Here is a 15,931-nt window from a genome sequence, read left to right as displayed (position 1 = left end):
TAAGGTCTTTTAGAACAAATGTGACTCCCACTATTTTCTCGAATTCCTCACACTCCCCTGGTAGGAAAACGGAAATCCCACACGACTAGGGTTTCTAGTGGGTACTGCGGTCCCACCAATTTACATGCCACCTCACCTAACAGTTATTGGTGACACATAGATGGATGAGTGTACAACTCTTGTACAATGCTTCTCAAGCATGTTGCAGTGCAACTTGGTCTCTAAGCCATGAAGACCTCACCTAACAGTTATTGGTCTCATTTCTTAGTTAAGTCAGACCCACTGTATAACCGTAGGAATAAAGTCGTCATTGGGTCCTCACCTAACAGTTATTGGTGCCCAACCCCACCTTTACCCTACAACATCTCATGTCTATAGAGAGGTCCAGCCCCCCAATGCAACTTGACCACTGTATCCAGCCGAGACAAGTCAACATTAGAAAGGCCTTAGCAGCTCTACTACAGTGGAAGACCTATTGACTTAATATTGGTTAATCAGGTCTTAGTGTTTGCAACTTGAGCCTTTCATAAGAGGTAATCGAACAATTGGCCAGGTAAGCAGGTGGGAGGCTCCCCTTACTCAGAGAGTAAGGTCCTAATTAAGTAACCACCTTTCATGCTTTCCTAGACACCAATTAGATCAATTAATCTAATATGACTTGCTCATGTCGGTTCACTCTCGACTTGATTGAGGAGGTTTTGATTTAGGTCTCAATTGGGTTTGCTACATCACATGTAGACCTATCTACCCGACTCTCATTCACATCACATGCAAACGGCGCATTGCAGGCAGTTATAATCGCGGCAATAATTAAAGCTAAACTTTAACTAGGTGATGATCATGGATTCTAATTAGGTCGTATTACAAGCACATGCACATCAATCGATCAAGTGGTCTTCAACTCTTGAATTGGATCCAAGCTTCCTTGATTCGATCCTTGATCAACTCTTGATCCCATCGCCATCAACTGCTTAGATCACCGTCATCTCATGCCTTTGCTTCAACTTGATCGTTGATGTACATCACATCACAGAAATACAACCAGATGTAAAATAAAAATAAAAATAATTTACATCTCCTTTTAGGAGGCACGCAGGCCTCTCAAAACATCAAATAAGATGCATGCAAGCATCTGAAAAATTACATGACATCGCAGATCACATCGCAGGTCATTACATTTGATACCAAAAGGGGTTGAATCCTATGATCATCACCGTATGCTACAATTATAATTTTCAGATCTGAAACTTAACTGATTATATCATGACATAGGTCGCTGATCATGCTAATCATGATTCTAAACTTTGTAATCCCATTAACAATGCAATTAGAATCATCTTTTTATCACATAAAAATCAGCATGTAAAAATCAGCACCCCTGAAAAATCTGCATGCAGAATTTTTCAGCATGCATGATCATTTAATTTTCAGATCTAATATGCCTTTAGATATTTAATTCTTACCTTAATCTACGAAGCCTAGGCTCTGATACCACTGTTGGGAACCCGCCCATGCCGCTGATATTTCAAAAATTTTCAGATGGCAGCGGAATCGGCATGCACGGGTTCGACGTTCATCGCATGAACGCTTGTTTCGAGACCTTTCGTAATTAGGTAAGAATTAAAACTTTTAGAACTAAGAGGAAGATCAAATCTTCACCTTGCGCGGGTAGATGATCACCGCGAATCTGAATTCGTGGTTTTGGAAGAGGGTTCGCTTGAAGCCGTTCAAACGTCCGGCCTCTACGGGTATCCACACGAAGTAGAGAACCGATCAAAGCTTTCTTGTCTTCCCGGGGTGCTAGCTCCCTTGCAAAGACTCCTTTGATGGCTGATCTCTTCTCTTTCTTTCAACTCTTGAAAGTGCTTGAGAGGAGGAAGAAGAAGGTTGAAGAAGAGGAAGAAGAAGAATCCCGACGCAGCCTTCTTTCTTTTCCCTGCGTTGGAAGGAAGAAGGGAGGAAGAGGATGCCGCCAACCTTTGGCCTTGGTCTTCCTTGCTTGCGGCTGATCACAAGAAGAGAGGAGAGGGAGGCTCACGGCAAGGAGAAGGAGGAGTTCTTCTATGCAAAGGGCGCCGGCCTCACACCTCCTTTTATAGCCATCTAGGGTTCCTACTAAGTAGGAGCCCTAGACATCTTTCCAAAGAGGGGGCGCCGGCCCCCTCTCTTGTGCCGCACCAATGGATCAAGGGGGAGGGGCTTGCGCCCCTCCCTCTTGGTAAACCCTAGTCCACATTAGGGTTTGCATTGCCCTAATGTGGTCAAGCCCTAATCCTATTAGGTTTAGCCCAAGGGTGAACCAATGGATCCAATCTAGGTAAGTCCTAATCCAATTAGAACTTGAATCAATTTTGACTCAATTGAACTCTTCAATCCTAATCCAATTAGGAGTCTTATTGATTCATTAGATTAATAATTAATTGTGACTTAAGAAACCCTAATCCATATTAGGATGTATTTAGTCCTAATCCAATTAGGATTAGATTTGAATCCGAAGTCCTAATCCTATTAGGATTTCTAGGAATTCTACTCCAAGTAGGAATCCAATTTTAATTCAAAACTCCTAATCTCATTAGGATTGAGGAATCCTATTCCAAGTAGGAATCCCAGTCCTAATCCAATTAGAACTCTAGGTATCCTATCCGAAGTAGGATTCTTGTTTCAAGTCCAATTAATTAATTCCCTTTGTTCTTCTTCAACTTCTTATCAATCAAATTGATTTCTTGTGATTCCTAATCACGATTTCAACCATCGGATCGGTCAATACTTCTAGTGTGTGTGACCCCATAGGTTCTATTCTGACTGGTAGTGAGATATATTGTGATCTCTATCACTATATCATTGAAAACTCCTTTCAATGGGTTGGAACGATTCCAACTCAACTCATTGGGGTTTATCGATCATCAAGATAATCCCTATGAGTCCCACCATCCACCAGTGACACCTAGCAGCATGTAGTGGCTACCCAGCAGAATGGAATGATGAACCTCTAGGTGCAGTTAAACATGTGATACAGTCCTACTATCGTGGATCCCTACAGGACGGAGGTCATGGACAACTCGTCAAACCCCATCGTCTGTCATATGTCAAGATTTATTCGACTCGAGTTCGATAGTGAAAAAACTCTTTCTCCACTGTGCATACTGCCCCGGCCGAGGTCTTACGAACTCAGTCTTATAAATCACATAGGATCTCTCCTTATCTATCAAGGTCGATAGATTCCATATAGGTGCATACCCTACTCCTACAGTGAACTTACTGCAGCCAATCTACACTGCATGGACCCATATGGCTAGAGACCATGTATGTGTGCAGTCAAACTACAATAACCTCACTGTGAGTAGCCGAAGCGCCGCAGGTCAAAGGACCAGTCACACTACTGCAACATCAAGCAAGTCACTGACGAGTGGATAGACATCCAAGTGACTTCTTGTATTGGTCACGCTCAGTACCCTTGTTCTCTAACAAGCACCTGCACTATCACTTCAGTGTCCCTACACTGTGGACTCAAGTCTCGTCCATCCAGAAGGAGAGTGATCTGTGCACTGATCGGATCGATCACCGTCCTCGTGATGATCCTTTGTTCAGGAGCATTTAGAAATTAATCACCAATGATACATGGCTCAAATTCTCAACTCTTGAGAATATGTATCATCATCTTATTAATTTCTTGGACGATTCATAGACACATAAACAATATGAATGAAAAAGATGCCTTTTATTTATTCAATAATAAATAGTCAAGTACAAAATTATGTCCCTAGAATCAACAATGTGTCAGCCAAATTGGCTTCTAGGGCATACATCTAACAAATGTGACCCCTATGTGATTTATTTAGGTGATCAAGGATTTGTCACCCGGACGTAAGAAATTGGAAAGCATATTGCTGTAAGTAACCTTGGCACTGATCTTAAAGTTTTTAAATTACTGTATATTTACAATTATAAAAATGTATTGGTTATGATATATTTTTCTCAAAATTAGGATCAAGTATATGATTGCATGTAATTCATGAATTTGATTAAAGAGCATCCTTCATGAATATTTGATGGTGTATGAGTTATGAAATTATGATTATGTTAGACTGTATGAAAAATGATATTTGAGGCATGTTTATGCATTTTAAATTATATAATGCCATTTATCATTTTCAAACCTATTTATGATGATTATGATTTATGAAAGAAAAAGAATATGATTTATGAACTCTCAGATAGCTATGACCACCTCTAGAAATAGAGGCCAGTCGACACCCTGGAGCTAGCATCCAAAGAATAACAGGCCCTCTGCCAACGGGTTAAAGTTGGTAACGAATAACAGAATTAGTCGACTAAGATTAACAGGCCCTGTCACGGGATTATAGTGACCATAGCAGCACATCCGTCTGAGAGTATGTTTTATAAAGTATGGATAAATGGCAATATTTTTATATGACTTGCATTATCATGATTATGAATTTTTATGGATAGAACATGCATTGCTTTATGACCTGATTTGTGTATATCATCTATAAAATGTTTTATTTTACATCAACTGTTGGCTTTTTAATCACTGCATTGGCATAATTGTACTTGATCCAATAAGATAGTACCTGGTTACTTACTGAGCTGTGTAGCTCATACCTTTTTATCTACTTTTTTTCCTACAGATGATTAAGACCACTAGGAGCAGGGAGCTTGATGTTATTCAGGGTTGGGGTAATTGAAAATGTTATGTAATAATCAGATTTTAGAAGCTCTGTACTGTTCCAACTTCTTCACTAATGTTATGACATTAGTAAATGAAACTATTTATTTTTATTATGAAATTTTATGTGGCTTCGTGTTATTGTGTGCATAAGTTAGCAATAGCACGGCCGTGTCATGATCCAGATTTGGGGCGTGACATTTAGTGGTATCAAATGTCACGCCCCCGCCTCTGCGAGGCACGTGAGGCACCTAGTGCCCACGTGGGGGCCACATGAGGGAGGAACACGGGGCTCCCCTGCCAGATATTGTCCGGTTCTGGGGCTTCACGCAAGCGTCCTTCACCCCTCCCCGGTTTTGTTTTCCACCCAAAACGCGTCTGCAGGATTAGGAGACACCCGCCTCATATGCCCAGGCTCTGGAACGAGTCTTTCCGATGTGGGACTATTGGGCCTCACACCCTTCCCACCATCGGACAAGAGCCGTCCTCGGCTCTGATACCAAATGTCACGCCCCCGCCTCTGCGAGGCACGTGAGGCACCTAGTGCCCACGTGGGGGCCACATGAGGGGGGAACACGGGGCTCCCCTGCCAGATATTGTCCGGTTCTGGAGCTTCATGCAAGCGTCCTTCACCCCTCTCCGGTTTTGTTTTCCACCCAAAACGCGTCTGCAGGATTAGGAGACACCCGCCTCATATGCCCAGGCTCTAGAACGAGTCTTTCCGATGTGGGACTATTGGGCCTCACATTATGTACATGAACTATCAACTTTACTAAGATGTCAAATTAATATTCCATAGTGACCACGCTGTTACAGAGAGAGATCTTCTCTCTATAATAGAGAGAGATCCTCTCTCTGTAACTACATTGATTTTGCGGTGTACCATGGATCACGATATCAATCAGGAGGGAGAGTGGGTGGACCGCGATGTTGCGGTCCATGCTGAGAGGTGGACCGTGATGTTGCGGTCCTTTATCACCCTCTCAATCCCTCTCTACCCTCTCAATCCTCTATCATGTCGACCACGTTGAGAGGTGGACTGCGATGTTGTTGTCCACGCTGAGAGGTGGACCATAATATCGTTATCCACGTTCAGAGAAGGACCGCGATGTCATGGTCCATACTGAGAGGTGGACCGTGCTGTCGCAATCCTCTATCACCTTCTCTATCCCTCTTTGTCCCTCTCTATCCTCTCTGATGCTGACCACACTGAGAGGTGTACCGCGATGCTATAGCCTGCGCTAAGAGGTGGACCGTGATGCCGCGGTTCATGCTGGGAGGTCGGCATTTAGGAAATAGAGAGAGGGATAGAGAGGGAGAGAGTAGGTGATGGAGGACAAGGAGAAAGAGGAGAAAAAGAAGATAAAGAGAGAGCTTTCGAAGGAGAGAAGGAGAGATCGATGGAAGAGAGGGACGACTCTATCACGAATTGTTTCAGAAGAAATGAAAAAGAAAGCTAAAAGTTTTTTTTCCTCAAAAATCAAAACGATGGATACAAAAATAGAAAAAATAGAATACCTTGATCATGGAAATCTGTTAGGCTGATTAGGTTTTCTTGTGGGACTCTTGCAGATGTTTATAATGTAAAGAGATATTTTTTATAATTATAATATTTTATCATGGGTATCTTTATTTAAAAAAGAAAAAAGTTTATAAATCAAAATAGCTTTCGGACGTATGTTAAATGTGTTTTTTCGAAGACGCTCCAAAATGGAGCTTCTCTCAAAAAGTTGTTTTAGCTTTCTGGCAAAGCTAAAAGAGTTTTCCAATTTTTTTTACCAAATACCTCTATTCCATCCAAAAATACTTTTGGAGGGTCAAAAAGTTATTTCTGGCCTATCAAAAGCTCTGCCAAATGGGCCGAAGAGGTATTACATGAGAGAATAAGAGGATTAGAGGGGTGCTACCATAGCTATGATGGGAGAAGAAGAAGAGGAGAGGGAGCCATAGGTCGAAAAGGAGAGGAGGAAACTAGACAAAATGAGCCAATTCATTCTCTAGGGAATGAGAAATCAGAATTAAGTGATGGACCGATCACCTCAAGTGAAACGACCACCATCCCTAGCGGCCTAGCCTTCTTAAGTGAATCGGCCACCTGAATCAACTTGACTAACTCGGAGTTACTTAGTTAACTGGTTATATATATTCAAGCTAGGTTTAATATCTAAATCCGAGTCCAACCCGTTTAATAGATAGGCTTTTATTTTACGCCCACCCCGGCCCATCCAGAAGACTTTGGGCTTGAGCAAGTCAGGTAGGCTGTCTGGTCTGTGAACAAGTCTCATTATGCAATAAGAAGTCTTGCCAGCCAGCATTCCAACAAGGGCCAACTTTCATGCTTTCCAGCCTATGGAGTTACAATCATTAGGCTAAGTCAACCTCCACCCCATATTTGGCCTATTACTTTATCTCTAATGTAGCCCTACCTCCTACTCCGAGGAATTGCCCGGATATGACCCGAAACTTTTCGAGCCCAATGGAGCCTTGGGGCTGAAAACATGCATGATGGCCTATTTTTGGCCTTTCAGCTGCTCGTGTCTGGCTCGCCCATTGGCAGACTTATATGCTCTCAGCTTATCTTTATCTATCAAATAATTTGTCACTCATGTAATTTTTTTTACTTAGCATGATGCTGTACATATTTGCAGAATGATTTTGCTAGATCACACAACCCCAACTCATATTTTCCATAACCAAGTTTGGTCGTATAATCTAATGGTAATACTGATCAACTAAATTGACTTGAAGGTCACAGGAATATTGATGAGTTTATACTATACATGATCAGTTCAGTTCAATATATGGTATACTTTTACGGACAGAGACAGGTTATTGTTAGATCTGGTCGGGTTGACCAGATTACATTGAGTTGCTCAATTCTTCAAGCCATACCCAAACTGACTTCACTTCAGAATAATGTTCATCAAACAAAATCTAGGCTGCCTCAACGAAATAGATATAGGGCCCAACCTATCCATTTGGGCTATATGGGCTTTGGGCTAAGCCAAGCCAAAACCCAAGTTGCACCCCTGCCATAGACTTTCCTGGCCACCTTAGTCTAAGAGGGTGCTCAATGACCATAGCATCCAACCCATGAAGGCAAACATCTAATCTTAAGCCCAAATCCAACATACAAGAAACCTAGCGCGATACACTTAACACATAATGTAAGTAGATAAACTAATGCCATGGATGGTGAATGTCGCCATCCAGCATGCTAAAGACATAGTTTACATCCAAGAAAATCAATGCTGGAAGAAATGCACAAGCGATGCAGTAATTAAGAAAAGTCTTTAATGTTTGAAACAGGAAATATAATCATGAAATAAGCAAAACACATGGAAAACTACAAAGAATCTATTTTTAAATGTATATCACTAGTTTTTATGATCAGGATCAATCACTAGTTTCTACAACCATGGTCGATTTGATGAATATCTAACATTTGATTAACAAATATTTACGATATACTCATCCTGCGCCAGTATATACCTTCTTCATCCAACAAAACAAATGAAAATGCGAGATATATCATACAGCAGGAGTGGTTTTATCAAGATCACTGATAAGAAATCTTAATTCAAATATTTCTTCCCTTTTCCTTTTGTTTCGAATCATTTGGAATTTATACCTTTAAGTAATGTGTCGAAATAGATTGCAGGATGAGGGGAACTAAAAATCCTTCTCTTCTCTTCTTATTGTGTTACCTTTTTAATCTATATTTACTAGGAATATGACTCCTAGAAACTTTCTTTTTCTTGACCGAGATTTTGGAATGAGTTTTCTGAAAGAATTGCATTGGTTTTTCAGTTCAACTTTTTTTTTTTTTGAACTTCAATTTGAGAACAAACAAAATTCTCCAAAAAATACCTCCATAGTCTCTATTTGACTAGTATCATCTCTATTGTTGGAGGTCTAGTCAGATGACTCATGCAGGGAGATGCCAATTTAAGCTTCAGAGCAACACACTGAAATTATAAAGATAAGTAAAATAACAATAAGCCAAAAATTAATTTTAAAAGAACAAGAAGTTTTAAAGGAAAAACTAGAAGAGAATCAAAAGCGAAAAATTAAACTAGAAAGCTAAATAAAAGAAGAAAGAAAACTAGAATGGAAACTAGAAAGCTAGTTAAAGATACCTTGTAATTTATCTTTGTATTGGTAGGTCTTTGTGACTTTTGGAATCTATTAGGATTGTTAGAATCATGCACAATCTCGTCCATTATAGTATATAGAATTTTGAATTTCACAGTCGCCACATATTGCATGCACAATCTTAGTATATCAGCTTAGAGCAATCTCCAAAAATTATGGGATCCAGTTGTCATATTCAAATTTAGTATATGTATCAAATCATAGAAATTTTCTATGGTATCATACTATATCTTGTCCCCGGTATCTTTTGCATAATCATGAGATTTTGTTGTTGTATTCTACTATATCTAATCCCTAGAGTTAAAGAGGCTCTATTTTTATATAAAGCACACCAATGCCATGAATATAACAAACAATTTAAATAATATTTTCAATATAAATTTTTCATGGTGTCAGGCAAATTTTTTCTTGATCAATCAACCCCTCTTTTTTGTTCTCCTATTATCCTCTCGATATTTATTTTTTTGGCCTTTTATTCTCCATCCGATCCTAGTGTTGATGTAACATAACTATTCTTTCTCCATCACTAGGATAACCCAAGTATAGTCCTAGTCTCTCAAGCTCTCACTGGTTACAATTATTCTATATGGAGGCATGCCAAGAAGATTGTTCTCTTAGGCAAAAATAAAATTGTCTTTATTGAGAGCTTTCTTAAAAAGCCTCACAAAAGTTCAACAACACTTGATGCATGGCGACATTGCAACACCATGGTGCTTTTCTAAATTTGGAATGCAGTGCATAAAGAACTTCTGAGCAATATAGTCTATTTTGAAACGGCAAAGGAAGCATGGGAAGACCTGGAGGAGAGTTTTTCTCATGGTAAGGCTGCTCAAATTTATCGTATCAAACGAGATATCTTAATGCATGTTCAAAATCAATCTTCCCGATCTCAACCTCTCCCCGGCTGCTGAGCCGGAGCCTGCCTCTTTTTCAGAGCTGCGGGAGACAGAAAGGTTGTTACAGGAGGCCCGGGAGGAACTTCAAACTTGGGAATGATGCTAGTCTGAAGGCTAACAGCTAAATATAGAGACTCAAATCATATTGGGATGAAATCAATAATCTATATCTACTTCGTATTTGCACCTGTTGGACAAAGAAAGAGTTGAACTAGATCTTTCAAGATAAAAAGATTTTTCAATTTTTTATGGGTCTCAATGACTCTTTTTTAACTGTTTCAAGCTAGATATTGACCATGGAGACACTACCTACAGTAAGTAAAATCTTTTTTCTGATTTTGCAAGAGGAGAAATAGAAGATACTGTAAGACAAACCAATATAGACTCTTGAAGGCACTGCCATGTCTACTTCATGTTTTGATATTCACGGTTCTAGTCACTCCAGTAACCAATGAGGAGGTCGTGGGTGTGAAGGTTGTGGCAGTTAAGGATGACCACACTGTAATTACTACAATAATCTTGGTCACACACGTGACACTTGTTATAAACTACAAGATTACCCAAGCCACCATTAAGAAACCAAAACTCTTACTCATGCTTTAAATCATGCTGTCAGCAATGAAAGTCCTCTAAGCCTATCTATTGTGCTCCAACTCACGCCAAAGCAGTATAGCCAATTACTATCTATATTAAACGCTGACAGAATCTCCACTTCCATCAATATGATAGGTATTCCTTCTAACTCATAGGAAAAACATAGTTGGCCAGATACATGTATGACTAAAACTAAAATGAACAAAAGGAGGATTAGGGTCATGAAAAGGGGGAAGTTAAAGTAGCAAATAATCACCCCATTAAGCTATACAGGACCATGGTGCTCTCGAAAACTTGGCCAATGGCTGGGGAAGCACACCAAAAGAGACGTCCCTTTGTCAAAATGGCCTAGATTTAGTTACTTGAGCCAATTGCGTGCAAGATTCCCCCTCCTTTCCTTACAAATTTTAGAGGAAAAGGGAAAAGTGGAAGTATAACTTATATAAGGAGCATTATGTCTTTTCCATTGTTCTTTAGTATGTGGAATAGTAGGAGGTATACACACATGTACTAGTATTTACTTGAACATATGAACGCCACAATACACGCTATACAATCAAAAATGAGTGTTCTAAGATGATGTTTCATGCCATTTATATTGATCGATGACGTTTAAAATAGCTATAGATAATGAATTGTGTATTTTCAAAGTTTTTTAAGATCAGAAAGTGCTCTAACCCACCCACTAACTATACTCATCCTACATACTTGGGCTGGAGCCTAGGCCACCAAGCAAACTAAGCTCGAGTTCACAAAATTATGTCTTTACTAATCAAGGGTCAAAACAATAGCCAGCACCACTGAGAATCGAACTCCATCCTCTTGCCTGCAGGTAATATCATCCAAGCAAGCACTTCATGGTATGTATTTTCAAATTATTTAGCTATGTATGAAGGAACTCAAAAATTTTAATGGCTAGATATAATATTTTATATAATTTATAGTTTAAAAACATCCAAGCATATTCAATTTTAGTTAGCATATTTTTAAAATAAGAAATTATAACCAATCAGGCAGATGCATTTTAAACCTAGCAGAGGACATGGAACTAAACAACTTCGGCCATATTTCGGAAAGTTAGATCTATCTTAGGCCTTGATTTTTGTATATCCTCCAGCATATTCAGCACCCCTAAACCCCTCAGGTGTTGATCACTCGACCCCGACCGGTCAATCGAATAGGGCTAGAGATGGTGCAATGAGAAGAGAGGAAGGAAAACAGAGCAATGAAATAATCGGGAATATAATATATGATGGATTCCCATTATTTCTCTCGCTTATGGATTAAATAGAAAGCATATTGGATCATTTACCCCTTGTGTGCAAACTATCCAAGCAAGCACCAAACTCTCCACTACGAATCAACTAGGGAGAAGTTCAAATTTGTTGGCAAATAGCATTGCCTAATGTTGGATCGAGACTCACCAAAAAAGCCCGAGTCTTCTGCACAAGTTAAGGAGTAGCCCAATCCCAGAAATTCGTAGCTGCCATAAGAGCTGTAAGTTTGAATTTCAAATTCATCAAATTTGAATTTCAAATTCATCAAATTTGAATTTCAAATTCATCAAATTTGAATTTCAAATTCATTCAAATTTGGACTCACCAGAAGAGAAATTCTTGGCTGTCATAATAGCTACCAAATTTGGACTCACCAGAAGAGAAATTCTTAACTGTCATAACAGCTAAAAATTTGAATTTCAAATTCATTCAAATTTAAATTTTGAATACGCTATACTTATATAAATATATAAACATATTGAATGTAAAATTAAGAGAAAATGAGAAGTTCTTTCCCTCAACTCTCATCTTGAATTTCTTTACCTAAGATTTCTCCAAAGAAAGAATATACTCGAGTTAGGTTGTTAACATTAAATTCTATGTGAGTGCAGGGCAAATAGCACTGCCGTAGATCCTCACAAGAAAATTGCATGAGCATAAAGCACTAAAGTGAGCTCCTCAAATCAGATTTTAGGTTAGATTCGATCAATCCTAACGGAATACTTATGATCCAAGTCATTTGATATAATCTACTATTCTAACTGCTTATACACTGAAAATTATATATTTGAAGATGCCTTAATTATGCATCGAGTGGTCAAAGAATATGCATTATTTCGTGTTATTTATTTTTGAGCACTTGATACTAGACTAAAGGTCTCTAATCAACGTGATTTTTGGTGTATAAGCAGTTTAAGGATAATAGATTATATTCAATAGCTTGCTATCAAACATGATAAGATCCAATAACCTGGCCTAAGTTATGCGGGAGCAAATAAAGAATGTGCCCGTTCATGTTTGGTCCCTGCATACAAGTGTCCGGAGATTGTGAAAATGGTAGACGTGGCTCCTTATGGAAGACATTCTATCCGATGCATTATGAAGGACCCCGTACTGAATTTTTATTCCAGAGGGATGGTTCTCTAGCATTTCTCTGCGTTATAACAAAGCACGATGCAGTGTATCATATACTGTATAACTCTTGAATGGTATAACGTATTCCAGCATGTTATCCCACCCACCTAGCCACCTACCAAACCACCAGCTTTCAATAGTCAAAAAGGAGTGAAGGACAGAGGGACCGAGAGTCACGGAGAGAGAAGGGGGAGAGAGAGAGAGACATTGTTTTTTTTAGATGTCTTTAGCTAGCTTTGTTTCTCCTCACCTTTCTTGAGCCTACCTTCCTTCCTTCAATCTCATCTTCTTCTTTTTCAAGTACTAGTATATTATTTTGTGTCGTGTTAGAGGAGAGAGGAGAACATCCACAAGGGTGCAGGACAGACAGAAGCCCTTTCCCACCCTTCCGTGCAGCTTTCGTCTAGGCCAAGTTGATGACTTCAAAATTCTATCCATCGCTCTGCTTTTGAGTCCCAGAGATGCAGTTCCCGGAGAGCCAAGCTTATCATATCCATGTAAGAACTTCTTCATGACTATATAGCTTTTTTACCTTCTTTTCCTCGCTTTTCGTGGCCTCTAAAAATAAAAGATCTGACAGTAGTTTCAACAAACCTTGGCTATTGTGGAGCCATCTGAAACTGCTTGTTTGTTGAGAAACTTATTTCCTTTGTTTTTTTTGTCAAAAAAGGCTTAGTTTCTTTGTTCTTATTATATTAGATATTTGGTTTCCTTTTGTTGGGTTCTCTTCATCAGAGAAGCATGACAGGTTTAATCTATAAATCTGTATAGATTTTGATGTTTGGGTTCTGGGTTTCTCTTTATCTAAATTGGGCATAGACTCTAGCAGAAAGGTCAGTTAAACTTTTTCAGGAAAAGGGTAAATAGAGATTTCCAATTTCAGAAGTGATATTAGGTTGAATTTTTGTTTTATATTCAACCAAAGAACATCAAAAGGTGGATGGTATAGAAAGGAGGAGGAAAAATTGCTTGTATTTGTTTTATTTTATTATTTATTTATTTATTTTGTATTCTAGGGTTTGGGAAGTCCCCTTCTTGGTCCTCAATATTTTGTGAATTAATTGGCAAATATGCGACGTGTTCGAGTCTCATCCCACCAGTCCCCAGTGCAGAAGCTAGGTGATTCCCAGATGAAACTATCCCCCAAATTTAGATTGGCCATCACCCCACCACCTTCCTCATTTCCATCATCTTCTGCATCATCAGAATTAGAGTCACCACAAAAATTGGGGCCCCTCATACCCGGCCTCCCTGATGATATTGCGCTCAATTGCCTCCTCCGGCTGCCTGTTGAGGCCCACTCGGCCGGCCGACTGGTCTGCCGGCGGTGGCATCGCCTGCTGGCCAACAAGGAACGCTTCTTTAGCCAGAGGAAGGCCCTGGGCTTCCGCAACCCTTGGTTGTTCACTTTAGCCTTCCACAGATGCACTGGGAAGATCCAGTGGCAAGTCCTGGACCTGACTCACTTCTCTTGGCACACCATTCCAGCCATGCCCTGCAAGGACCGGGTCTGCCCTTGTGGATTCGGGTGCATCGCCATTCCCCCGGATGGCACCCTCCTTGTCTGTGGAGGTCTGGTCTCCGACATGGACTGCCCTCTCCACCTGGTATTGAAGTATGAGATGTATAAGAACCGATGGACCATTATGAGTAGGATGCTCGCTGCCCGGTCGTTCTTTGCTGGCGGGGTGATCAATGGCATGGTCTATGTTGCTGGAGGTTACAGCAAGGACCAATATGAGCTAAATTCAGCTGAGGTTCTTGATCCCGTTAAGGGGAATTGGCGGCCTGTTGCGAGCATGAGAGCAAACATGGTTGCCTATGACTCTGCGGTGCTTAATGGGAGGCTTTATGCCACTGAAGGCTGTGTTTGGCCATTCTTGTCTTCACCAACAGGGCAGGTCTATGATCCGAAAACTGACAGTTGGGGGGATATGGCTGTTGGAATGCGGGAAGGCTGGACAGGTTCAAGTGTCGTTGTTGATGGGCATCTGTTTGTAATCTCCGAGTATGAGCGGATGAAGGTGAAGGTCTATGATGTTGAGTCTGATTCATGGGACGTCGTTGAAAGCTCTCCTATACCCGAGCAAATTCGCAAGCCTTTCTCTGTGAACTCCGTTGGTAGTAGGATCTTTATTGTCGGCAGAGGCCTTCATGTTGCAGTTGGACATGTAGAGAAGAAGAGTTGCGCTGGTTCCGACGGGAAGGGGAGGAGGCAGAGCTTTTCCGTTCAATGGCAACACATCGATGTGCCACAAGTGTTTGTTGACTTGACACCCTCCAGTACTCAGGTTTTGTATGCTTGATCATCTGTTTGCATACCAGTTTGGCACTGCTTATGTTGTATAGGAAAACTGAGAAGGCTTAACCAAATAATTGTACGGTTTTAGCATATATAGCTGGATGCCGTAGTCATCCATAAGAGCAGCTGTAGTATTTTGTTTCCTATTTACACTTTGATTGCCTTCGTTGGACATGTCGTTCATCTTATTGAGGTGTGCTGTGCTTCTAAATCTCATCATTTGCTAAGCCATGGCTGTTAATATGTCTTGTTAACGAGCTAGGAACAAGAACAGCCAATTGCATTGATGGTACTACATTCATAGCTATTATGAAATTATTCTTCTGTTGGGTTGACTCCTGTGCTGAATGCTTTATAAGATTTACTTGCTGTTTTCATTATTTTGTGGCTATTTAAACATTAAGATTGACTTTCAGGCTGAATTTTGAGATTTGCAGCTTATTGCTTGCTTGGCTATGCTTGTTCATAATGGCATTTGGCACAATCAATTAACAGACATCAGAAAATAGCACACACATGAAGGTCCTCAGGGCCTATCTTTCAATATCCATAGGATGATCTGGTGAAAGACATGGAGCTAAAAGAGATAGGAAGCTGCACAATCTAAGTTAGCTAAGATTGTTCGATCCTGAAACTGTAGGAACACCACTGGAGGCTTTTAGGAGTATATTGAGGGGATGGTCACTTCTGGCGGTGCAGTCAGAAATTTCCTACAGGCATCACCTACCAGCAAAAACAAACAAAGAAAAAGAAAAGGAAACATGGGAATTCCATATGCGTGAGACTTTCTGTTCACCACATGGCTTGGACAAATGATCACCTTGGAGCATGTCATGTTAGACTTGCTTTCTATATAAAAAAAAAAAAGGTTATGATTCTTCCTTTC

The 15,931-nt window shown here is 40.1% G+C and overlaps 1 protein-coding gene across 1 annotated transcript; it reads left to right on the top strand.

Moving 5' to 3' along the window:
- Nucleotides 1–12,737: 12,737 nt before the first annotated feature.
- Nucleotides 12,738–15,380, top strand: LOC103723433 (F-box/kelch-repeat protein At1g30090-like). Its single transcript, XM_008814342.6, has 2 exons — nucleotides 12,738–13,240; nucleotides 13,760–15,380. The coding sequence occupies exon 2, from the start codon at nucleotides 13,814–13,816 to the stop codon at nucleotides 15,047–15,049; it is 1,236 nt and encodes a 411-aa protein (XP_008812564.4). The 5' UTR covers nucleotides 12,738–13,240; nucleotides 13,760–13,813; the 3' UTR covers nucleotides 15,050–15,380.
- Nucleotides 15,381–15,931: the final 551 nt, after the last annotated feature.

This window comes from Phoenix dactylifera, chromosome 9 (genome assembly GCF_051530095.1).
Source record: "Phoenix dactylifera cultivar Ajwa chromosome 9, Ajwa_hap1_PhDact_Kaust_v1.1, whole genome shotgun sequence".
Lineage (NCBI taxonomy): Eukaryota > Viridiplantae > Streptophyta > Magnoliopsida > Arecales > Arecaceae > Phoenix > Phoenix dactylifera.
Note: the sequence above shows the minus strand (reverse complement) of the source record. Positions and strands in the feature narration are given on the sequence as shown.

Excerpts from the sequence above, each read along its gene's own strand:
- LOC103723433 (XM_008814342.6), top strand. The coding sequence starts at position 13,814 with ATGCGACGTGTTCGAGTCTCATCCCACCAGTCCCCAGTGCAGAAGCTA.